Source organism: Tyto alba, unplaced genomic scaffold (genome assembly GCF_018691265.1).
Source record: "Tyto alba isolate M040663 unplaced genomic scaffold, T.alba_DEE_v4.0 Super-Scaffold_13, whole genome shotgun sequence".
Taxonomy (NCBI): domain Eukaryota; kingdom Metazoa; phylum Chordata; class Aves; order Strigiformes; family Tytonidae; genus Tyto; species Tyto alba.
Genome location: NW_024881275.1, coordinates 30,079,456 through 30,105,857, shown reverse-complemented (window position 1 = coordinate 30,105,857; position 26,402 = coordinate 30,079,456). Strand labels below are relative to the sequence as shown.

The 26,402-nt window shown below is 36.2% G+C and overlaps 1 protein-coding gene across 2 annotated transcripts in view; it reads left to right on the top strand.

The window, feature by feature from the left end:
- The window catches only part of RORB (RAR related orphan receptor B), a 142,508-nt gene that overhangs the window by 61,513 nt on the left and 54,593 nt on the right, over nt 1-26,402 (top strand). The window contains exon 1 of one of the 2 annotated variants that reach the window (XM_033010438.2): nt 25,829-26,120. The exons of the other annotated variant lie outside the window; for it this stretch is intronic. Within the exon in view, the coding sequence (XP_032866329.1) occupies nt 26,081-26,120 (40 nt within the window). The 5' untranslated portion in view covers nt 25,829-26,080. Of the gene's footprint in view, nt 1-25,828; nt 26,121-26,402 lie in introns of those variants that run through there. 2 annotated transcript variants of the gene reach the window in all.

Genomic DNA, 26,402 nt, shown 5'->3' with positions numbered 1-26,402 from the left:
TTCTGAAATGCACAGTTTGAATCTTTTTGCAGTATGATATGACTGAACAGTACTGTTAAGCAATATTTGATGGATTCTGTTACAGATTGTTTTTGTTTCTTGACTCTCCCAGTATCACAAAGAATTTGTAACATATTAAGTTATTGTCCTTTCCTCCCACTGTTTTCTTAAACATTTTTCTTGTTTGGGCAACTTTTTTTTTTTTGTTTATCTATTTGCATGTAGGTCAGACCTCAATGCAATTTATTTATTAAAGTGTTATCTTGAGTTGGGTTACCAGGCAACTTACAGAATTTCTAAAATAAATAGGTTATGCTCTGTTTTGTATGTGAAACTGTCCTGCAGAAAGTGAAATCTGTACATGGGAGACCAAAGGTCAGTATGGCATCAGGCAGATGAAGATCCTTTTGCATCCCAGTACACTTTTCTTTGATCTAACAGAAACAAGCCTCCTTTTCATGAAATTTCAGTGAAAACTTCTCTTAGCCAATATACCTCTTATGAATCTATAAGAGTCTACCTAATATGTAAGCAAGAATCAGGCCTGCTGCCTCATTTCATCTTACATATAAATTCTATGTGCATGGTGGCATAAATAAAAATTATGCTAAGAAATAATCATTGAATTATTACCAGATTTTAATATGTGGACACTGTGATTTACAGACAAATTGGTGTCTATTTTCAATTTCATATGTATAAACACACTCTTTGTAAGGGAGGGCACATGAATACAAGTAGAAATCAAATACACTGGCTGACTTTTGTGTCACTGGAGATTGATACTCTGATTTGTGTATGAGTAGTTATCATGGCTTGTACCTTTTACTAGGTGTGTCAATCTTCTACAATTTTACAGTGCTAACTGGTTATAAGAAATAAAAATGCATATGTGTGTTAGTACAGCTGGTACTTTACTGTTTAGTTGAATGACTTCTGCTTTTAATATTTAACTAGCTGTTTTTCTGTGATAGACATAACAGTTTTTTCTCAGATACATGGTTTGTCCTTGTTTCAGAAGTAAATAAAAAATGGCCTATTTTTGAAATACAGAGTCCATGAACTTCTTGTATTTTTAAATACTCAATAGGGTATAACAATGGAGGGAAACAAAGTCTTTTTTGGTTTAGTTCTTGGTTCAGTACTCAATTAAACAATCAAACAACAATTAAAATAAAATAATGCCTGCCAACCTGCAGTCTTCTACTATGCACTGTAAACTTTAAACTTTGAATCTGGTGAGGGCTGAGAACATGTATAAGAGACTATTCTGGTTGCCACTACTGTTTCTGAATTTCAGAACTCCAGAGTTTATTTTTGTCACTGTTCAAATGCAAAGTATTCTGTAATGTCCAGTGCTATTATGTCTATGGTTTTTAATTTAAAAAAAAAAATAAATAAAAAAACACAAAAAAAAAAAAACCAAACCAAACCAAACCAAAACAAAACAATCTTAATTGGTTTCATTTTGATAGCTTCCCAGACTCAGTTTGAGCAGAATTGCTTACCTAGTTCTAGCCATATTTCACCTATCTGAGTGAAAAGTGTGTCATGTTATGCAACGGATGCTTATGTTTTTGATATCAAAAACTTCACTGCAGGTCAAGACTGCAATTGCTATCAGGAAAAATGAGAACTAGCTATTGCATGGCTGATTCTGGGAACTGAAGTACAGATACTTGATCTATGTATATCACCTACATAAGCACTGAGAATTTCATGCCAGGATGAGAGGGGACGGGCTGCAGCATGGGACACATGACATAACTGTAACAGAGTATGTCACCAGGGCTATAAAAGCTCCTGTTTTAAAGACAGTACTCCAGGTAATAATATATGATACAAAAAAGACCCAATAGGACCCTGCGAGTATTTGAGTTTACAAAGCTATCAGTGACAAATGAACTCTCTCCTTTTCCTTTTAATCTGAGTGCATTTAGAATGATAATTATTGAGAGAAAAAGTGCATGTGGAGCTTCACAATGCTATATTTAGGGAGCTTTTACAGAGAAAAGCTGAACTTCAGCAAAGTTTTGTATATTAACAGCGGCAAGCATAGCCAATGCTACTAAGATTTGTTGTGTGATTAAGGATGGCAGGAGCTACCTGGTAGCAAGGAAAAGCTTGCTAAATAGTAGAGTATCTATAGATTACTTCTTATTACAGCACTTGGCATACATTTATGGGTGGAAGGGAGGATAAGGCATCTCACCATTAATGTTGCACAGAACAACAAATTATCCACCTTCCATGCATCTGCCTTGAAATAGCTGGACCATAGGCAATAAAGATAGCCATATTTTGTTCTCCAAGTGATTTGTGTATCCACTGTTGTGCAATCTAAGCCAGTCAGTTGAAATTCTTTAATAAGGTATTTTAATTATTCCACCAAACTTTAGATCTCTTAGGCAGGCCCTGCTTAAAAACAATATCCTAAAATATGGGCAAGTTGTAGATGTTTGTATTTACACCATCAGAACTGATGCCCCCTTGCTACCCAGCCTGAAGACAGTAATCATTTACTGCATTGGGGAAACAAAATCTTTGTAGTTGCTAAGCAGAATTTCACTGACACAAAGATTAAAAACAGCTTCAGATTCACACTGTAGTTATAAAGGAAATATTTACATCCTGTGAAGAAGCAGTGATTATTTTCACTGGAAGAAAATATAAAGGAGAAAATGTTACTTAAAATACATGGGAATGACATTTATCCATGAATGAATAACATAGCTGAGAGCCGACTTCATAACAGGAAAACACTGTAGGCAGATCTGCCATGCAGAGCAGAGAAAAAAAAATACTTGTAAGTCAGGAGAAAAATTAAAAAAAATATAAATCATACTGACAAATGTAGGAAAACAAAGCACAATTTTTACATGAAGAAATTACAGTACCTTTTTGAGCAAAGGAAGCATTTCAGTCCCCATCTGGAAAAAGTATTTCTGTTTTGGAGTTTCCTAACCCCAAGAGTTGAAACTACACATTTTGGTGATTAAAAAACTTTTTGTACTTTTTGCAGACAAAACAGAAAATTATATCTTAGGTTGAAACTGGTTTTGGTGATATTCTGTTTCACTCATCAAGCCAAAACCCAGTTATTTATACTTTTCTGCAAAAGGAAATGCTGAAGAATATTCTTGTTCTCCAGCCCCAGGAATATGTGCAGGAGAGAATTTATTTATCATTATTACCCTCTGGAAGCTATCTTGGTATGATTAAGTCAAAAGACTGTGGATCATTTTGTAAAGTATATTTTTATATATATGCATATGTGGATATTTATATAATTAGATGTTTAGAGACACTTTTTTGGTTTTTGTTATTTTTTCATATAACAGATTTTAAATTATTTGTAAATTGCCGCTCTTGCAGCACGTTAATACTGCCTGTCAGACAAAGAACAGAAGGTCTTAAATAAATTTCATTTGACCTGGTGGGTCATTATCTAACAGTGATGTGTGAAATGTTTGTTAGAGTTCTGTTTCTCTGCCCATTGCTTTTATATTTGAGTTTTGGGAAGACTGGGGGACATCCTCAAGGAAGCCCAGATAAATGCTTAGGGCAGGTGTTGTATGAGACATCACTGTATTCTCAGGCCCTACTTTTCTGTCTCTTCTCCCAGCTTGGAACTCAGCAATTGAAAACAAGACACCAAAAACTATCCAGATCAGTCTTCCAAATTCCTGGTTAATAGAGTTACTTTTATGAATTGTACGCATAGAGGGATGGACATGAAGCTACTCTTTCAAAAAGTCCTTGATGTGACTAGGATTTGTGTTTATTCTTGCTTAGTGCTTGTAGTTGTTAAAACATTGTGGGGAATGGTATCTACATATTGTCTGGAAGGACCGCATAAAGATCACCTTGAATGTGACTACCACAATGAACACAGTACTTTGTACTTTAACAGAGACCATTTGATCAATGCAATCCTGTAAGTTTATCTAAGTCTGTCAAAGTATAAGGCTAGTCAAGAACATATTTTGCTGTCATTATCATTTCATTCACATTTCTTGTATTTCTCCCCCTGGAGTTTGGCACTTCGAAAAAAATTTTAAAATGCATAAGGTTAGCCAACCAAGCTCACTTGTGACCTGTGTTTGACTTCCATCACCACTTTGAGTTTGCAATAAGGTAAAAAAATACCATAGGAAATGAATGTGCTCCCAAGCCATGCTGTTGTCAGTTGACAAGATTTTTCTTTTCTATATACTTTTAAAGATATCTATGCATTTTTAGTACTGTTAAACAATTAAATAAACCAAAGACACAGCTTCAACTCTGAAGTTCAAATCTGGACCTTTGCTTGTAAGATGAAGTCACTGGGGAAGGGTTTATATACCTGTAAGTTTGTCTACTTTTCTCATTTATATATATATACTCAACTCAATACTAAACCTTGTCTTAACTATGTTTTTAGGCCACCACAGCTAGCCATTACCATTATATTGAAATAGAATCATAAAGTATTTCAAGTTGGAGGGTACATATAAGCATCATCGAGTCCAACTCCCTGCTCTTCACAGGAGTAACTAAAACTAAACCATATGACTAAGGGCATTGTGCAGATGCTCCTTGAACTCTGACAGGCTTAGTGCTGTGACCACTTCCCTGGGGAGCCTGCTCCAGTGACCAACCACCCTCTCGGTGAAGAACCTTTTCCTAATGTTCAATCCAAACTTCCCCTGATGCAGTTTCATTCCATTTCCTTGTGTCCTGGTCACCAGAGAGAGGAGATCAGCACCACCCCCTCCACTGCCCCCCTTGAGGAAGTTGTAGCCTGTGATGAGGTCACCCCTCAGCCTTCTCTTCTCCAAGCTGAACAAACCAAATGACCTCAGCTGCTCCTTGTAAGAACTGCCCTTAAGGCCTTTCACTATCTTGGTTGCTCTTCTCTGGAGACACTCTAATAGTTTGGTGTCCTACTTACACCAAAGTGCCCAAAACTGCACACAAGACTTGAGGTAGGACCACACCTGTGCAGTGTAGAGTGGGACAATCCCCTCTCTCGACCAGTTATCAATGCCGTGCTTGATGCACCCCAGGACACAGTTGGCCCTTTTGGCTACCAGGGCACACTGTTGACTCATATTCAACTTGCCATCAACTAAAAACCCCAGATCTCTTTCCACATGGCTGGTCTTCAGTGTATCATCCCCTTATTTGTATGTATAACCAGGATTATTCAATTCCAGGTACAGAATCCAGGACATGTCCTTGTTAAATTTCATGCAGTTGGTGATTTCCCAGCTCTCTACAGTCTGTCCAGATCTCTCTATAGGGCCTCTCTACCCTCAAGGGAGCCCATAGGTCCTCCTGGTTTAGTTTTGTTGACAGACTTACTTAATGTTTATTCAATTCCTGTGTCCAGATAATTTAGAAAAGCATTAAAGAGCACTAGCCCTAAATTCAGGCCCTAGGGAACTCCTCTGGTGACTGGCTGCCAACCTATGTCACCCCATTTACTATAACTCTTTGAGCCCAAACCATCTGCCACCTGCTCACTCAACATATTAAGGAATTGTTTAGCTGTGTGCTGGACATTTTGTCCAGAGGGTATTGTGAGAGACAGTATCAAAATCTTTGTTAAAATAAAATAAAATAAAAAAACCCACATCTACTTGTTCAATTAGATGGGTGAGCTTGTCATAAAAGGAAATGAAGTTCATTAAGAAGGACTTTCACCTCATGAACTTGTGCTGGTTATGACAAATTACTGCATTGTGTCTCAGATGTTTTTCAATTATTTCCAGAATGGCTTTCTCCATAATTTTACCAGTCACTGGTAATAAATATTTTAATATAATATATATAATAAATACATATTCTAATATATTTTTAAAATATTTAATTTGAAATACATATTTTTGGCTGCTTATTTCTGCTCTAGTCATCTGAGGAAGTGACTGTGATACATTTTTGTTGTTAAAATAAGTTTTAATGTAAATAGGTGTATTTGTTCCTACGTATAATTTTAGTAGCAGCTTGCAATTTCTGTAAAGGTCCCATCTTTTACAAGAGTCATTTGGACTAAGCAGTATAAATATATGTGTAGATTGTACCAAACTAAAATAAAATGTTTGAGCCTTTTCTCAAATCTTCTATTTTATTAAGCCTTTCTGTTTCACTGAAAGAAAGCCACTGGCAGTTATATGGCTCATTTTCTTAGGACTGAAATCTCACAGACCAGAGATATTATCTTTTAAAAATGATAGGATGTTTTTAATTCATTTTTGTTCAAATTGCAGGTCATAATTTTTTAAAGATTGTTCTTTGTTGCATTTATCCCCTACTGTTGATTTTTGCAGCATTTCTTCCTCATCTACTGGATTTTTCTTCAAAACCTGAATAACTCTTAAGTTCCTTTTCACAATGGTATTTTTGTATTGAATATACATTTTACTCAAAATAACATTTGATACAAAAATCACATAAAACTAAATGATGGTTTGATTATTTATAGAGAATTACAAAACAATTTACAATAGGTTGCTTATGATGGAGAAGCATCCACTGCCAATGAACTATTTTAACAGGTTCTTTGAAAAAGATGGTATAAAAACTTTGTATAGAAAAACATTTGACAGATTTCCTCTGCTGTTCAGCTGCTATGACCTTTCTGTTTCTTTCAAAGTTTCTAGATAGAGTGCCTGAATACCACCAGAAAGCCTGTTCTTGACATTCTTCTAGATATGTGGAAAATTAAAAATTATCATCTCTCACTTGGGCCTTTTCTTAACACCATATCAACAAACTGTTGCCTATGTTCAGGTCATCATTAACATGAACCTGTCAATCCATCTCTGACCCATAAGCTGATTTTATGCAGTGATGATTTTAGTTACCATTTTTCCACTATTTTTCCTTTCAGATCAATCCCTCTACTTCCCTTTGGGTCAAGTTTTGCTGATTAGTATTTTGGAATCTGTGCAGTTACTATTACTACTCTGTATATACTGTAGGACTTCTGATTTGGTTTGGTTTGTTTTTTATCATGAACAATGCCACTGTTGCTTTTGTCATTTTTGGAACAAAAACCAAAGTTAGGTAAAGAAGTCTACACTTGAATACTGGAGGCAGAAAGAAAAAAAGGCTGTACCCATTCACTAGGGGTGTTCTGTTGTGGTATCTTAGTCAAGTTAAATGTCCCATTACTTTATATATGTTCCCTTCAAATCAAGTTTTGTCATTAGTAACTAGTTCTTTGGGAAAATAATTTATTTCTAAACTCTCTCATTAAGGGTGGAGATTGTAATAAGCTATGCAGGAGGTAAGGAGCTGACACTGCAGAAAGCACTGGTGGTATATCAAACTGCAACCAAACTGATTTCATGACTGCTGTCTTTTTGCTGGTAGCTATCTATACATATTTTTAAAACCCTCTCTTGCTAGTTTAGTGTAACACCAACCCCAGTTACACAATCCTGTCTCAGATAAATGAAGAGTATCTCTCTAGATTTGTTCCCTCACGGTCAATTTTCCATACTGGTCCAATGCCATATAACTCATTGTAAACATTGGGCACACGTTCCTTGTGACAAAGCTGTTCATTTACACTTAATCTAAGCATCCTGGTGTTGAGCAGATCACTCCAACCCAATTCAACTTCTGCTTGCAATTACCATTAGTATTATCATTTGTTCTGTTGTTCTGGCTAAGAAAAATGACTGAAACAGTTGCACAGTGCTCTTCCTCCTGTTTCTTTCTTGGTCACAGCTCACCACCAAGCTTATGTCACAATCTGTGCTTCAAAAGAAAGTGAATTAGCTGCAATATAGTTATTTCTTTTCATAGGATGCTTATGTTTGTCATCCAGTACCATGCTGGGTGATAAATGTGCCTCATCCTTTAACGATATTGATGGCAAGTGATTGTCTAAATGCACTAAATGTCTATTTCAAAATGTTTGAAAAAAAGGTACTCATTCATTTTTTCTGGTACATACGGAAGTAAAATTATAGCTATGAACATAGTTGTCTTTTATGTGTTCCCAGCTCTTGCAAACGGTCCATAAGATGTCAACACATGTCATTTCAGTTCATCCTATCATACAGGGCTGATGAGTAGATAGTTAACTTTAAGTAGAAATAAATTCTGTTAATATCACATCACAAACTTCAAGCAATGTGTCCAGTATGTGTTCCCAGGTCATACATGATATAATCATTACCTCCATTGCTTCTGTTCCTTTCATGAGTTCTGTACTCACAAATTACTGTGAGTTGAACTTGATTTTTATCTAATTGAAAATTTTACTCTTAGAATGTCCAGAGACACAGGAGATGTACCCCTTGATGCAGGGTTAAGGTATATCAGAAGCTGAAATTTCTGGTGTTCCGAGTTAGCGAGGCATAATGTGTCTAATTTACATAAGTTACCTGCGTTGCACATTAGTTGAATTATCTCTTTAAAGTTGCCCATGCTATATCTGTCAGCAATGATAAACTGCTTATAGATGTGAAAGTAATGCATTCATTCATTTATGGGTCCAAAGTATTTTGGACACTCACAAACCAGCATTATGTCTTGGAGCACTGAGTTTTGTATTTGGATCTCCATGATGGGTGAAAAATGTGTACAACCACATGTATGCTGACAGCTTCTTATGAGCAATTCATTTGAAGAAATAGCTACTTCAGATACGCAATATCTGAAGCACATAAGCACATTAATGTGTTTTTAAGAAATTAGTCAAATAGAAGAGATGTTGTTAATAATTTGAATTTATATACATGCTGACACATTGGTTGTGTGCTAATATTGTCATAAACTTAAAATAGACCCTCTATTATATCCTCATATGTAATAGCACTCTAAAATAGCTTTTGGATCTGAAACTCTAGAAACAGAAGAAGAGGAAACAGTAGTGGAAAACTAGCCTGTCACAAGGACTGTCCGACCTTGCAAATCATTTATATCTGATCAGCTAATATCAGCTTTCAGTTGTATTGCCCAAAGTGATACTGTGTGAACTGTTAACAGGGTTGTATTGCTCAAATGAAGCTTCAGCCTGATACATAATGTGTGAATCAGGAACTTAAACAGATCTTGAAGCCTCCTCAAGGGAAAGGGATAACACAGTAAAAATGCAAAAACACCCACTGGGTGTCTGGCATCAGCCAGTAGTGATCAAAATAACCATCAAAGCTTTTCAGCACTGTTACTCAAACTATTAAGGCAGACATATAGTTTAAGAAAACAAAAACATTAACCTGGGTTTTGATGCTTCAGAGCAGTGCATTTGTAAAAGATCAACTTGTTCCTGGAACAGAAAATACACTTTTAAAATTGTGGTTAAATAATTTCCTAGCTATATCAAGATTAACATAGAAGATTGATTTACTCAGCAAGCTAATTCTGGAGAAAACTTTCCTTAGGTTCATTGTAGGTAAAAAGAGAATAGCACAGGTTCAGGATAATTTATCTAGATATGTATGAAGATAGGTAAACTTTTTAAAGTCTTGAGAGATTCCTGTTTGTGTTCTGAGTTTTCATTTCTCATTCTTTTAATAAATTCTTCACTCCTAGTTTTTTGTTTAAATTACCATTACATTGGAACCTCTTTAATGAAACTTTCTGACTGAAATTTGTGCATTCAAATTTTATAGTAACTTTAGTTAAAAAGGAAGATTTATTTGGATTTATTTTACTCCTTTGTACTGTTCCTGCATTTGTAAGATCGAGACCAGATGAGAGAGGTTGAACTGTGTTCTGCTTGGTTTTGTGCATCAGAAGGTTGATCGCTACATTTCAGATAGTTATAGCCACTCATGTAAGAAATTTGAACTTTGCATGTCACTGAGACTAATCACAAGTCAGTGGAGTCAGAAATAAGGGTCATTTTTCTAGACAACACTTATTGCCTTATTTATAGAATAAGAAATAACGTTTGCTTCTCAGGCCCCACGCTGAGCTTTCAGGGCCTACAATCAGAAGAAATGGAAATAAAATCTTCAGGAGAACAAAACAAAACAAAACAAACAAACAAGCAAATAAACAAAACAAAACAAAACAAAACAAAACAAAACAAAACAAAAAAAAACACACCACACCCCAAACACTGAAAAAACAAAGATGGAAATTTTAACGCAGTTTTCCTCTGCAGTTTTTCAGAGCCCTTTCAATGGACGTATAAATTACCAAGTTTAAATATTCCCAGCATCCCAGGTGTCCTGATTTGGGCTGGACTAGAGTTAATTTTTCTTATTAGTAGCTAGAATACTGCTCTGTTTTGGATTCAGTATGGGATTTGGTATGACAATAATGTTGATAATACACTGATGTTTTCAGTTGTTGCTGATATTTCAAGGACTCTCCACATCCCCATGTCCTGCCCATGTGCAGGTACACAAGAAGCTGGGAGAGCAATGGACTAAAATTGGCCAACACAATATTCCATATCATAGAACCTCATGTTCAGTATATAGAGGAGGTCCATCCAGGAAGTGGGGGGCTCTCTCTCTCTTTTCTGGGATTGTGATCTCAGGATCTTCGTGTTTCGGGATCTCTAGCTGGGAATAGTCTGGGTATCAGTCGGCTGGTGGTGAGCAGTCACATTGTGCATTGCCCTTTTGTACTTTATATTACTGTTATTGTTTTATTTTATTACCATTATTAAACTGTTTTTACCTCAATCTACAAGTGTCCCTTTACCCCTCCAATTCCCTCTCCCATTCCCAGATGGGAAAAGGTGGGCAAGCGATTGCGTGGTGTTTGGCTGCCAACCAGGTTCAAACCAGGACACCAGGACAAACTGAGTGGGACATGGCTTAGAACATTACAGTGTTTCTGATGTTTTGTCTGTACCTTTATAGTTCATAAATCTTTTGTCCTTCTAAAATCATCCTCTTTGGAAAAATAAATAGAAATAGCAGCAAAAGACTTATGAAGTTAGCTTTCTGGGCAGAATCTGTACACCTAAGCTGCCATAGATTTGCAGCCACAAATAAGATTTTTCCACACATCTTATAGAAGGATTTCTCAGTGTTATTGCTGCTAGCTGTTCTAACATTCCCAATTTAGCTGTGGATACCTGGCCAGCAAAGTGGGGATACAGCTTACATATTGCTATAGCAGCTGATGAGCTAATCTGTAAATCAAGGAACTCAAAGATGCCTCTGGTAATGGAGTGTATGTTGAAGAAACAATTGAACTGAGGACTTCATCTGGAGATTAATGGAAATACAATCCAGAAAGATTAAATGGGAAAATATGCTTAAATAAAATATTTTCTTATGAGAGATCTGGGGTGAGATCTTTAGTCTTGTGCATCAACATAATCCTAGAATAAAAATGAGTCCTCTCTCTACCAACTACCATCATTCTACTCTGCAGGTACCTTCTTCTTACCTTTTTTCTGAATACTCATGTCAAAAAGAGCTCAAAGCTTCCTCAGCTTTCCTGCCTAATGCCAACAGGGGCAATTTGGATCCTTACAGTTATTTATTTGCTTAAATCTCTGAATGAGCTGTTTCTTTGTTAACCTCAAGACGGTCAATCTTAACAGTGTCCTGTTCAAAAAAAACCCAAAACAAAATAAAACAAAACAAAACAAAGTTTCTTTTGCTAAACATTGAAAACTGAAAAGAAGTGCCATCTGAATTCAAGTTGCAACTTTCTCTCTTCTAAGCAAGAAAACGGAGATAGGAATGGCTCAGGTACGTGGTTCCTCTTCTACCCACACAGAATGGGTTATAAAGGCACTCTGCACACCAGGTCAGCAAGATCCATAATACTAGAGTCTTTACTTGTGCCTTATGAAGTGAATTCTCTTTATGTAAAATGCAAGTTCATCAAACCAAATGATTGTGCTCCTGCACCCATTGTTTTTGAGCACATGAAATATCTGATATACATTAAAATTCCCATGTCCAGGAGCAGAAGAAAGCTTTTCCAGCTCCCAAAATTAAACAGTTCAGGTCTGAGTGAGATGGAAAACCCGTTTGAGACTTTGCTGGAGCATGTTAAGTAATTTACAAGAGAGATGTGCCTTCAAATCCCTTAGGCAACAAGAAATACATAGCCTTCAAGTGTGCCACAATTGTTAACCAATCTATTGGGTAAAATCCTTGCTGATTCTGCATTCAGATCCATAAACATTTCATCTTTTTCTTAAGGAGAAATAATTGTTTCTGGCTCCAGAACAGATTTCTTATAGTTAACAAACACCTAGTAAACAGAAGCCCTGGAGAAGAGAAGATCATCACATTTTATTCATTTCCCTAAAAGATTAATGCTAATACTACTAATATTATAGTTTTGATTAGGTACCAGGGAAAGTCATCCTTCTGACTGAAGACAGTCTTACCATTTGTTTAGACCTCAATTCATAACAGAAAGTATTTTACAGATGTCTTTACAGACATGGTTTTTAAGCAGTAGGTGATGAAGATCCTCAAGCTCTTTATGCCATTTTCAAAAGTAATTCAGGAAATTGAGGCTTTAAATGTTATCAACTTTTCAAAAGTAATTAAGCTTGTCTACTCAAATTCTTGAAACTAATTTTTTAAATATTTTTTGCTACTAGAAACCGAAACTAGTTTGTACCACTAAACCAAAAACTACTTGGTACTACCAAAACTTCATTAACTAGTGTCCACTGAAATGATAGGTAGATCTCCTGTAGACTTTCAAAAGCTCTATGCCACTTTTGAAAGTGAGGATCCTACAATTACTAAGAGGTTTCTAAACACTTTTTCATGTACTTCAAATTTGTTGTTTCATCTGCTCACTTAAGTAATAGAAAATTAAGCAGCCCGAGGAATAAAAGTTAATGAAATAAATAGTAAGAATTCAGAGTATTTTATATTGCTTTGTGTTAAGGTAAATGTCATGGTGCAAAGAATTCTTTGAAACAATAAGGAAATATCAATGCCTGAAAAAAAAAATATAGATGCTTGATTTGAGTTATGCACAGCTTAACGATTCTGATTTTCCAGCCATCAGAAGACTCTCAATATATGTTTGTTTGCCTACAGTCAAAATGTCTTGTATGCATGTATTATGTTACGTCAACACACTTCAAAACCTCTGGAGATCTGTGGAGTTGAAATGCCTTGAGTCATTACATGGCAATTTCAGCTACTAATTAGTCAGGATATTTTCCTTGAATATGTCAATAACTACTATTTAAATACCACATAAACGTAGTTCTGTCCTAGAAAAGTTATTCAGTTTTTTGAGTTGCACTGTTTTGAAGTTTCTATAAAGAAAATTCTTAACTAATATATTAGCTTTGAAAAATACACCCTTTTAGGTACTTAAGGTCAACAAAAACATAATTAGCAAATGTAGCATGATTGTTACTTCAAAATCTAGTTAACTAGTTAACTCTTCATTTAAGTCTGTGTAACAAATACTCCCTTCCAGCTGATTGGTGAAAACTGCCTTTCACAACATTTATGTCTTTATTGTTCACTTTCTATGTGATTTCCATTAATATTTTTAATTCAAAACAAATTATATTTGAGTCTAAAAGAATTCTGTTATAGAGGTTATTTCATAAGCCTCTCTAATACATTTTGACTACAAAAGTACAGCGTATGGATGCTTGATGGTGATTGAGAGACAGGACTCCGGACGGATGTAAGCAAGAAGTCGAAGTCAAAGTCGTTTATTACCAGTAGCTCTTCTACAGTCTCTAGCAATACTTGTCAACATTTGATTGGTCATTACCCTCTGTCCATAATACACCAGACAATTAATTGTCTACAAGTTAGTTACTGCTATCCTAAGCCTATTTGGTTAATTAAATCTTACAAGTACAAACACAATGTCCCATACACTTTTAGCTCAAGGTAGAAAACTTTCCACTGATTAAGAAATGGCCAGATGTTTTCCTTTAACCGTAGCCTTGCATGTTTTCTTCAGACAAAGCTCAGCATCCTTATCTTGTTTTTCTACATTCTTATTTGCTGCTCCCAAGGCTTCTGGCCCACTAAGGTCAAGATGTCCTCATCATTCACTATCTGTACAGCACTCTCAGTTCTTCTTCCCAGCCGTCCTGCTACAGATGCTAATGGCCTCACAATTCTGAACTCTTTCAATAGCCTGTTATTATTTTTCTCCTGACTGGTTGTGGCCTGTATGTCAAAAAATTTAATTTGAAAATATTTGCCAAAGACTGTTTTTGTAACAGATCCACATGGCAAGAGGTGAACAGTGTCACTGCAGTTACTTGCTGTGAACAACAAAAGAATTGTAATTTGTGGACATTTTTGAAAAGTTTGAAAAAAAAAATGCAGGAAAAATCCCAGTGTGCAGTGTAGCATACTTGCAATGAGTGAACAGCATATATGGCAGGTGAGCAAGTATTAGTATTGGCACAGTGGTGAATAGGTAGTCAGCTGATCTCTTCAGTAAAAACCTGTCATCTGCTTTCAAAATTGCACATTCTATTGAGTTGGAGGTGCCAGTAACAAAAACTGAGAGAGTCTTCAATTTTTTTTGTTCTGGCTGTAGGGAATAAAGAGGAATATGAAAGAAATAATTCATGCATTCATCTTCTCCTGGAAGGATAGCAGGAGGAATATATTTTTACATACATCTGTATAAAATCCATGAGAACTTTCAGGGAAGGAGGTGGCAAGTAGGATTTGAGCATAAGATGAGTAAAGTGTTGGGAGGATAGCAGAAATGCATCTTAAACTGGCTTTGGGGAAGGGAGACTGAGCAACAAACAACAGTGCTGAATTCATTTGTTCTGAAATCAGTAAGAAAGAGGAGAAAGAAAAAGCAAAGGAAGACCCGGACATTGTCATCTAGCTGCTTGTAGGCACCTTGACAGAAGAAAAGATTCAAATTCACCATGGACCTAAATTGGAGAAACATACAATCCATCCCTTTTTGGAGGAAGCCCAGTGGTCAAAGGTTATCATCTTTTGAGATAACCAGTACCATACCGTAATTTAATTGCATGCACCCTGCTAGGAGTAACAGTAGAGGCCTATAATAAAAGAAAATCATGATCGTAATAGCTGTTCTCAATTCCTTCTTTATCAGCTCAGTGTCTGTAATCCTATTGAGAATATATTTAGGTGTCTTACTTACGCAAAGGATTCTGAGATCATGTCTTCACACATAATCAAAATTTGCTCAAGTAAATATATGACTGTGAACCAGGATCATCTCTTTCTTATACAGTGGAGGTGAGTGATTGCTGTTGGGTCATCCTTGCACCTGGGACAATCTAAGGTAAAAGTTTGCAAATGCAAAATACTCAAGGTTAAACTAGTAGGTAATATTTCCTGGAAACCTTACAGTACCACATGACCATCTTGCTTAGAAAAATTAGCTGATGGCTGGCATTGAGTTATGGCTTCCCGTCAGTTCTTGCCCCCTTTTCTGGATGCCCTCTCTAATGTTGAGTCTGTTAGGTGAAATCCTGCTGAAGCAAAGTATGTGGCATAAGGACAAGTGATGGTACAAACACAGCAGATACAGGAAACTGAGAAGTGCAGAATCAGTAAAGAACTGAGACATGAGCCATATGAAACTCCTCTTTTTTGTTTGTTTTCAGTGATTTACTTACATTTCAGCAAATTATTAAATGTTACGTCAATGAAGATATGCAGTTGCATGGTATATATCTGTGAGATTTCAATCAGTCTTTTAACTTTATGTCTACTTTTTGTGGGATTTTTTTGCTGAGATAATAGAAATTCGTTCTACAGAGAGGATCATTTTGGAAGTTGCCCAATGAAGACTTTCATAGCTAGTGACTGACATTTGGATTTGACAAGAGGGAGAAAAAATTTTAAATAGTCACAAACTAACAGTGTTAGCAGCAACCATGTTTGAGAAACCCTTAAGCAAAGAGCCTGATGTTACACGTAATATCCCTAACTTCTTATTGGGAAAAGAGCACATGAGTCACCTGAAGTAAGGAGATTCATATTTTCTCCCAGACATGTCTTTTCTTTGCATGCTGTTTAAAGACTGAACTGTATAAAACAGGATTGACGTTATGTAATTACTTGCCTCTTACACTGTGCTAACTCAATTTGCTTTTCATTCCCAGGTATTTAAAAGACCATTATTTTCCCATCAGACTTTACTGTCTGCCAATTAAAGCTTTAGATCGATGATGTAGAGAGAGAACTTTGTTATAAAAGCTTTCAGGTAGACATATTGAAAACATCTGGTTTGAATTGCTTTTCTTTCCTTTTTTTAATGTCTATGTTTTTTCCAGATGTAACAATTTTTGTGACATTTTTAATAATGTTTTTCCAGCATTTTTCTGCAAAACAAAACATTTGTGTCTGAGTGCCGGATTTACCTAGCAGTAATTGCTAAGGGACTAAAAGGAGAAGCTCCAAATACCACAGGGTTTTATGTTTCTTTTGCCCTCTTGGCTCTAACAGCTAAAACTACAGTGAATAAGATGTTAACATGGGCTGTAGTTATGGCATATATCCCTGGCATATTTTTTTCCCCTTACCTAATAGGTAATTCTTGGTGGGACCAGTACTACAGTTTTGCTCAGATCTCATGAGTCACATGATCAGAAGTCATTAGTGTCCAAGGGAACATGAGGTAGGGCTAGTTAATAATTGAATGTAGAACCACCTGAATTGAAAATACTAATGCTATCTGTAGTTATCCACTGTCATCTTAAGTAATAAGAGCTATGCTAGTAAGGTCTGTCTCTTGTACAGTAATTTGAATTCAGGTCATTTTCTTTCTCTATGTGTAGTTATGGGAAATGGCTGCACTTTTGAGGTGCAGAAAATCATAGTAATTGCATTATGCATGAGAACTGTGCAAAGGGGCAGATGATATACACTTTTCCCCCCTCAGAAAGAGCATTTGTAGAAAGAAGAAAAATGGATAAAAAGGTCATTATAAGTAGACCTGAGTATACCGTACCATTAAAACATTTTTAATAGCAATGTCATTTATGACAGCTGTAATATGACTGTAGTTCCATGTTTAACAATACAACAGACTATCTTAATACCTAACCTTGATAAATGTGGTTGTTCTGCTCTACCCTTCATTTAACTTTTTAAAGCAAATTAGGTACTCAGTCTCAGCACCTAGAGTGGGAAATCTTTCACTTTCTGCTAGACAATTAGACATGTCTCATCTAGGTAAGTATCAGAATTAAAAATTCCAAGAAATATGGTTTTGATTGTACTTTTTTTACTGGATTCTTAGATTTCATCAGCTATCCTATCTCATTAGGAGGTACCAAATTTGAACCTAATCATTTCAGTGTCTTCATCAAAGGTTGTGTCTTTTATTGTTTTCAAGAACAATCAAAATAAACTATTGAAGAAAGGCAATATTTCATGGCCTAGAAAAAAAAAAATCCCCTTTCCATAAGTTTTTAAGTTTTATGAAGCTGCCTAACAATAGATGAGGTTTTTTATCTGTAGTTTGTTTATTTTGAGGGGGTTTTCTGAAACTAAGAGGTAGATGGTAAGGGTTTATATTTAATTTCTCTGAATTTGTTGGCAGCTTCTGGAAGGGGAAGCCAGAAAAGCATACCCAACCTAATGACAGAGCAGTGTGACAGTGATAAAAAAATTACAGTAACACTACTGTTCTACTGGTGGTCTCTTCTTTCCTTACAGCTTGTTCTCATCTCTTTCGAAATGGCCATATGAAAGGCTTCTGAGAAGAATGTATTATTTCACTAGCATGGCAGGAATCTGTACTTGTGATTCATTTGATATTCCTCTTGCCTTTTATCCTGTAGATGGTGATAGGCTTTATCAGTTGCTCAAAGGGGTAAAGGGCTCTTACTGAGGGCTCTCACGGCATCTTGTGAAAGTGTTCTGACACATTGTTCCTAGTACACCAGGCACATTTGCCTAATTAACTAAATGTCCTCGAAGTTCTCTGTGGCTAGAACATTTTGCATTTCTTGGTCTGTACCGCTGATTGAGGCTTACAATCTATTGTACTTTGTTTCAGATGTAGCCACATCCCAGACACTAACTGTTAGACATAGACTTATAAACAGGTTCTCCTTTATCCTGTAGCTTTAATAAAACAAACAATACCAGTTAGCCTTAATGAAGTTACAGCTACATTCATTAAAGCTTTATCGGAAATAAAGTCAGGTACTTCAGAAAGAGAGGCAAAAGCATCACTGTAAACAGATGTTCATATTTGATGTATCTAATGATTGTCTAGTTCATTCACTATTTCCCCTATATTCTGATGCCACTAGTACAATTTTATTGGTTAATTGCTGTTGAGTAGGAAATCAGGTCAATTTTTAAAATTAAAACCTCCCTTAACAGGTTAACCAAGGCACCTAAGATACTTTATTTTCTTCTCCAGCTTTTGTGTATGACCAGTCCGCAAACAGCCAGATCCAGTGGCAAATCATTGGACTGCCTGTACCCTGTAGAAGTGTTTAGTCACTTCATACAGGTTTACTAATGCCACTTTGAATCAAACTGCTCTCAAAAGACACGTATTTGAGCACCAAAGTCTTAGGAATCTCTGTTCTTTGTTTTTTTTTGGATCTGATCATAACATGTCTCAGTGTGGATGAATAACTTTTTCCTGTTACCAGTCAGAACAAAGTTGTCATACTGATTGCAGTTTCCCTCCACTCCATTTCATGCCTTCCTGGAGGACTTTCAAGGACAGTGCCACAAGTTTTGTCGTATGCTTGGAGAACCTATTGATCACAACATCTCAAATAGCAGCACAGTACATCATGTGGTTCATGTTCACCCTCAGTTACACGTCTTCTGCCTGCAACGGACATGATCTTTAGTAATTCGTTTTTTTCATTATTTTTAAATTTGTTGACCTCTGCATCTATTATTCACATGATGTACTTGGAAACAGAAGCCTGTGGTAGTGTTTAGAAGAGTGACTTAAAAGCACTCACTCTTTCTGTCAAAAGCACAATCCACATGTTGAAGAGTGCAAAGAATAAGTGCTGACAGAGGTATTAAAGCAAAGTTCTGGGCTTGTTTTAGAAAGGTTTGCTGTTCTGTTGTGTATTATTAATGAGCACAAGATTCTAGATTAGAAACCCAGCAGTGATGCTTTCTTTGTGGCTGACCTTATAACATGGCAGGCAGTGTTCTCGTTTGTGAAAGATTATTTGAGTTTAATGGAAGACACTAAATCCCCATTCTCCCCCCCGCAGCTGGATGTGGCATAAATTCATGAGAGGTTCAAGATCCCCACTGAAATAATTATGCTGTGTTTGTCATTTCACCCCACTATTTCCAGTATTTGGGCTTGGCAGAGTGAAGGGACATGATACAAGCACAGTTCAAGCACAGTATTGCTTCCAGTCAAATACCTTTTGCTTATACATATAATGCAGAGGTGCCAGACAAGTTTTATTGTTTCTTTACATTAAACTGGAAACACAGAGGTCTCAGACTGAACTATGTATAGTTACACTGGCCTTACTAACTTACTGAAGGGGACTGTGGTCACTGCCAGATAAATTGTCCTGCCTTGTTAGGTCTCCAACTAGGCATTATAGTTATACAGTGTAATCCAGAGAGTTTAAAGTGTACTACATTATAGGAAGCAAAGTGCAGTCACAGTAGTTCATGGGAGTAAAACTAAGAGGTTTCAGTTAATACTTCGCCTAAAGTATAGAAAACTAAGGCTTGCGTTAGCTACTAGAAAATTCTTCAGAATGGTTCCTTTTAATATGTTATATTTAATTACTAAACTTGCTTAAACCCTACTGTTTTGTTTTTTGTTTCCAAGGTGTAGGGGCTACTCTTCTTAACAGCTCACTTCAGTAATTACATAAAAATATCTGGGTTACTGGTCCTCCCGGTTTAGTAAGGACTACAGAAAGCAATTTACTCATTCTTAAATAAAAAAAGAAGAAAAAATACAACCTTAGATTTATATCTGTTTTTCTTATGAGACACAAGCCTGTATAAACCACAGCTTTCCTTAACAGGTCAGACCAAGTTCTCAGGAGACAATGGTTCTTTTGTTCCAGAAGACTCAAATTTATTGTGGAGGCAAAAAGACTTAGGCAAGGGAATGAGACTTCACAAGCTTAGGAAACCCATGAAGAGACAATCTTTGATTCTTGTCAAGTCTGTTGAGCCTCAATAGCAAAGACATAAAATATAATAAAATCTTATTTTTCTTCTCCCCATCCCATGTTTGTATGGCAGTTCACCTGGCAACTTCCTTGTGAAGCTTTCATGCATGTATCGTCAGTGAGAGTCCACCAGCTAAAGTCTTTTTCTTACTCTGAGAAGAGTCCAGAAGAGCCTAGACTCTTCCATTATGATATGCATTAGGCCCCAGGATCCTGAGGAAGGTTGAGAACAGTCTGATATGCCAGTCTAGGGGAAGAAGAGATATTGGCAAACAGCTGACAGGCTTATTAGAGTCACAGTGGATTGCAAAGGAGTAGCAATAACATATACGCTTAAATATGGAATTATGCTTTGGTTCTTGGGAGGAAGCACTGCGAGTCTTTTTATGCAGCCATCTTAACAAAGAGATATTTGTAAATGGCCAAAATTTGGATCAACTATTTATCCTATGCAGGAAAATAAAATTATTTTTAAAGAGCCAAACTGTATAATTCATATTCAGACTATCAAGCAAAAAATGAGTCATGTAGATCAATGGGTTCAACCTGAAAACAACTATTAAACTATTCTTACTTCTGAGAAGGTGACTTACAATTAAGAGAACATTTTCTGGCTATTTTAATCATAGTAAAAATATCAATAAATTAGACAAGGTTATAGTAAAAATATCAGTAAATTGGACAACCAGTGAAGATTGGAGCATAGCGTGTTGACTGAGACTGTCCAATGCTTCAAATCTTTGGAATTGTGTCTGAGTGCAGAGTGAGTCATCTCCTTGTACAGAAGTGCTGCAATTTATTATATATTGTGTGTAGAGTGGAAAAGAGTGCTCTGTTTATATCCGACCTAATATGAATTTTGGTAGTAGTTCTGATGATCTACAGGCATAACAAAAATATGCCTAATTGCTCTATTGTTACAGGTCACCATTCTGCTTCTAAAAGATCCCTTTTAAGTACATCTTTATGATACTGATAGTTGCAGTCACAAGACAAAAAGAAAATGGATCTACAGAAATATCCAGTAGTTCTACAGGCAATAGCCAATGACAAACATTTTGCTCCAATGCTAAAATCCAGGAGCAAGACGTTGACATATGAGGTTTGAAATCATGAAAAGAGTGATAATTGTTCTGGAAAATCAGTGGTTTCCTACAGCAAAAGTTTAGCAGTCTGATTAAGTAGTGTGTGCATATCTGGACTGTAAATTCTAAAATACCTGACTTGCTTCTGAATGGATTTAGCTGTAAATTTCTCTTTACATGTGCCAAAGAGATGCAGCATACATTTTAGGGAAGAGACTTTTTTATCAGGAGGGGTCAGTCATTCCTTGGGAAGTGAAACAAGAAGTGGTGAGACAAAAAAGTCACTCAGAACAAGTCACTCAGATGCTGCAAGTTTCCACAGGGAAGTATAATAGTAGACCAGCTGAAAACATGAGTTCAGCACGTTCAGTTTGGTTCAAAGATACTAAATACATTATTTTCTTCAAATTTTCTATGGATAATCATCTAGTCCTTAGTTCTTAAAACTCATTCAGTGTTTTTCAAAGCCATTAAAGGTCATACCAACAGAGGAAGTGTGTCACCTTAATGTTACAAGGTTCTCCAAAGATATAACCACATAAAGGTATAGCCTCTCTTATAATTTCTGAAGTCTTTGAACTTAAAATCACTGCACAGTGGACTAATAGGCCTTTAGAGCATTCTCTCTCTCATTCATGGCTCCCCTTCACCCAGTCTAGTAGGGTTATTTTTCACCAGGAAAAAAACAAAACAAAACAAAACAACAGCAACAACAACAACAACAACAACAAAAAGAAGCAAAAAACAACAGAAAACCCTGCTACTAATTGTTTGTGCTAATCCTTTCTTCTGTGATTCCTCCATATATAGTAACTCTGATTAAAGCACCTGGATTCTTGATACATTTATACTGATTTTTCTTTAAACCAGGAGGTAGCATCACCATTTTTGTGTCTTTAGCCTGCAAGTGGAATAGAACTTGATTCACTTTGTTGAAATGTCCCCAGGGCTGCAGAGACTTAGATTTACAGATCACAAGACTTCAGGATGCAGCAAGACTTTTCTTTCTGTTCTGTATCCACAAGGGAGGAAGGCCAACATCTGAAAGGACATTTGCAAGGTGGATCAGAGCTTGCATGGCTGAAGAATATACAAAGCAAAAGAGAGCAAGGTTCATCTCATCACATTCCCCAAGGACAATACCTGCTTCCTAAAATGAAAGAACAGAAGCACCTTCTTTGAAAGTGTGCAGGGCCACAACCTAGAAGCTGCTGCTCAATTTTCTATAGTTCTGGCAGTTAAGACGAGGGGGATGTATCATATGCAGCCTTCAGGAGGAGAGGTACAGTTACCTATAGCCTCTTTAATAACACTCTTTTCCTTTATTTTTCAACTGTTGTGTAATGTAGGAATAAATGAGAAGAGGACCTGACCCACAGTTAATATAATTTGGCACAGTTTCACTAACTTCAGCAGCCCTGCACCAGTCCACACCAAATGAGATTCTGAACCAGCAGTCTCATCTACACGTGTGAGCACGCGCGCGCGCACACACACTTTTTTCATTTACCTTACTCCCCAGACAGCTGGATGTTTTTTGATAAAAAGAGCAAGAATTGAAAGAGAAAAAAAGTTCTTGTCTGTGGATGTATCTGGTACCCGCTCTTACAAGAGCAAAGTGGCTGCATGGAATTGAATCCCACTGTGCCTCCTGCATAATCTCCAGATTTCTTGGTCTCTAAAATGATGACCAGATTGTCCTCTGTTTAACCAAATCATTTTGCCAGAGCTATCACCTAGAATAGATTTTACCTACAACAGCTGAAGGACTCCCTGAGCTATCAAAGTGCACGGGTTGGCTCCAGCAGACCATGCCCTTGATTATTTGTACTTTCTACAATAAACTGTAATATCCAATTGATTACCTTTTTGAATTTGAATACCTTTGTCTTTCAGAAGGGTATTTATGTTTTGCTCGTTTTTTTACTGTATTGAAATAGTCGGTTTCTGTGCAACAACTTTTATAGTTTATTTTCTTTCTAAATTACTAGGAAAAATTATTTACATTCCTTTCCATAGTTAATCCTGTGGCTCTGTGTGTTATAAGATGCTATAAACTACCAAGCAAATTGGACTGATGAGACAATTAACTGTCAGGACATTAAGGAATAATGCTATATTCCATATCATTCATTGGTGTCAAATACCTCCCTTCCTTGATCTAAAAAATATTTATCATATTAAAAAAAAATCTCTTATCTGTTGAACACCATCAGGCAGAAATGAACACATGCAACATTTTTTCAGGAACGTGCAAATAGGACCTTTTCATGTTCATTGTAGGGGGGTTGGACTAGGTCACCTTTAAAGGGCCCTTCCAACCCAAACTATTCTATGATTCTATGATTCCTTTATGTTGAAACAGTTAAAAATAAAGCTAAGGGCATGATGACCCCTTTTATTCAGATTATCTGTTGGTTCAGGCTGTTAAGCCAGCACATAAGACAGTTTCCTGGTCAAAAGGCAGCTAGCAATGCATGGATGTCAGAACTTGCTTTACTCTGTGCTATAGATGAGTGGAGTTTTCATTTTATATTTGTTCAGTTCTTGTAATTGTCCCTCAATATCACTTTTTATTTTCCAGATGAATCAGTGGAGTACTTTTCTAGACATATGAACTTAAAATTGAAAACTATTTTGTATCATTGTATTTTTGTAAGAGTTTAAATATCACCATTTTCTTCTGGAACTGAGTTCTGATTACAAAATACAAACTTTGCCTAGGAGTTCTGCATCCAGATTCTGCCTGCCCTGATACCTGCAGAGGCAGAACATGCCCGACAGGACATACAGAATGATTTATTAGGCTGCTAGTCAAGTGATAATTCTCTATTTGAAAGCCAGTGCATCTGGAATAGTTACTCAGTACCAGTTTGATACTAATTCGTGCATCTGAAGGGTCTGTAATATTTGGCAACAATCTATTGACTTCCTTCTGACTCATGCAGAACTAATTTTCAGTTACACAAATTAGAGAGGGAGAAAAGGGAAAAAGAACCTTTAAATGTTGTTCATTTCTTTTGGCCATTTCTTTGATCCATGTTTTTTATCTGAGAATTGGTGTGTCTAATAGGGAACTGTAATATATTATGAAACAGTGAGACTTAAAAATCTTGTTAGGCAATCACTACTTCAGCAGAATGAAATGCTGTTGCAACAGGAGGAAAATTATGCACCAATTATTTATCCAGTCAGGAAAAATTATGCCCCATAACATCAAAGGCTTCCATTTATGAAATAATAGAGAGAGGGCAATTCCTACTCTTTCACCAAGCCAGGGACTTTTTATTCATCTGAAATGCAGCAGGCCAAGAATTTGGGACCTTATTTAAGATTATAATCCCACAGCATCACGTGTAGCCTACGTGACTGGTTCTAGGAACAGTCATGAAAAAATAGCTGTGTAATGTTTATGCAGATTTAAATGAGTTATTCTAAGTAATTAACTCATCCTGTTTCTTATTACCGTTTAAATAATGTTTCTCTCATTATTGGAAAAATATTTTTTCAGGCTGTCTATTCCCAGTTCATGTATTTGTTTGTTTTCTGTACCTTTCCTAATCTTCAGTAATTCTCCTTATTTTCATAAACTTTAGAACTCTCCCCTAATATTTCCCCTTGCATTGGTTTCTTTTTTTGAAAATTCCTCAAATGTTGTATCTAACCAGAGCAAGTATTCAAAAAGTGGCTGAGATGGTAACAATTCTGAACATCTTTTTTAATGGTAGGCAGGATTAACCGTCTTGTGTATCTATCAGGCTTATTGGATCTCAAAAATGAAGTCTTCACTATTTTATCTTTGGCACAAATTCCAAGGGAATGAATATGCAGAGTTAGCAGGACAGAACTGTTAAAGTCTGAATCATCTCTTATTCCAAGTACTTTATGCAAAAGGTTAAGACATGAAAAAATGTTTTAACAAGTAAAGGTGACTTGGAAATTAAGGAACCTTGCAGAGATCTTCCAGAAAAAAAGACTGGGAATATGTAACGGGGAGGTGAGAGGAATTCTTTCCAAGCACAGAAAACCTGCAAAGACTCTCAAGGGAAAAGTGAATTAGTGAGAAGCACTGTATTTAATGTATTATCTGTCTTGTAAGAATACTCTCTTCTTATGTCTTGTTTTGCTTTGTTTTGTTTTTGACATAAAGCCTGTGTAAAATTTGCAGTGCTTTGTGTTTGTTTATACTGTGTTTGGTGCATGACAGCTACTGCATGCTCTTGCAAGTATAACCTGTAAAACAGGATGCATTTCTAGTCAATGTGGGAGCCTAGGAAAAAAATAAAAAACAGTTCAAGGCTCTGAGCAACTCTGTTAGAAATTGATACTGACAGCTTACCCCTAAATTCCCTAAATTCCCCCTGGCCATACAAACAAAGGGCAACTAGGATTCAGTTGATATTCCGTTAATGTAATGGGCGTCCAACAGGGGCAGTTCAGACAGGTCTGTCACATGGAGTCTAAAACCACTGTAATCAAATTAAATTTTTAGCTCTGGATGCAGGTAGGTAGGATATAGGTGTTATTTCACAAGAGGGGGTTTTCTCTGTAATAATTTGGCATCTTACATCCGTCATTCTAATCCTCCATTTCATATATGTGTCTGAAACAAAAACAACTGATGGTAAAGGAAAGCTGAGATTTATTTTCAGAATTTCCAGAAAATAAGTGTTATTTTTAAATGATTGGTCTGGAATAAGAAATGCATTCTACATGAAGTTAGCATCAAAAGAAAATGTTTGATTACTTAGTTCCTCCAGCAGTCTTCCTCCCTTCCTAATGAAATGGAACAGTCTATGCCTTTATCACTTCTTCCATTTAATCTTGTTAATGCAGTCTGTTAAGACTACACTTTTGCAAGAGCACAGGTGTAACTGTGAATAAGTAGAGTAGTGGGAAGAATATTGTTCTGCTCCTAGGAGTCATATTTATTTACGTCAAAATGTGTGATATTCAACCCAGAATAAAAACTGATGCAACTGGTGAGTCGAAACATTTTTCTTCTTCACTTCCTTAACAATATGAGGTATTCCCATGAAGAACAAACAGGGAAATATTAAACTATCCTTCAGAAAACTGCACTTCAAATTTTACTAAAGATTAATTCTTCCTACTGTGTTAAAAGATGGCATATTAAATTGGTAAGTAGACAGTTGGGAAGTAAAACATTTTTCAGACAGCAACAGATGCAAATCCAAGAATATCTCCAGCTGATTTGATTGCATTTCAAAAGATGGGGCAGAGATTTTAAATAAAAATGTGCA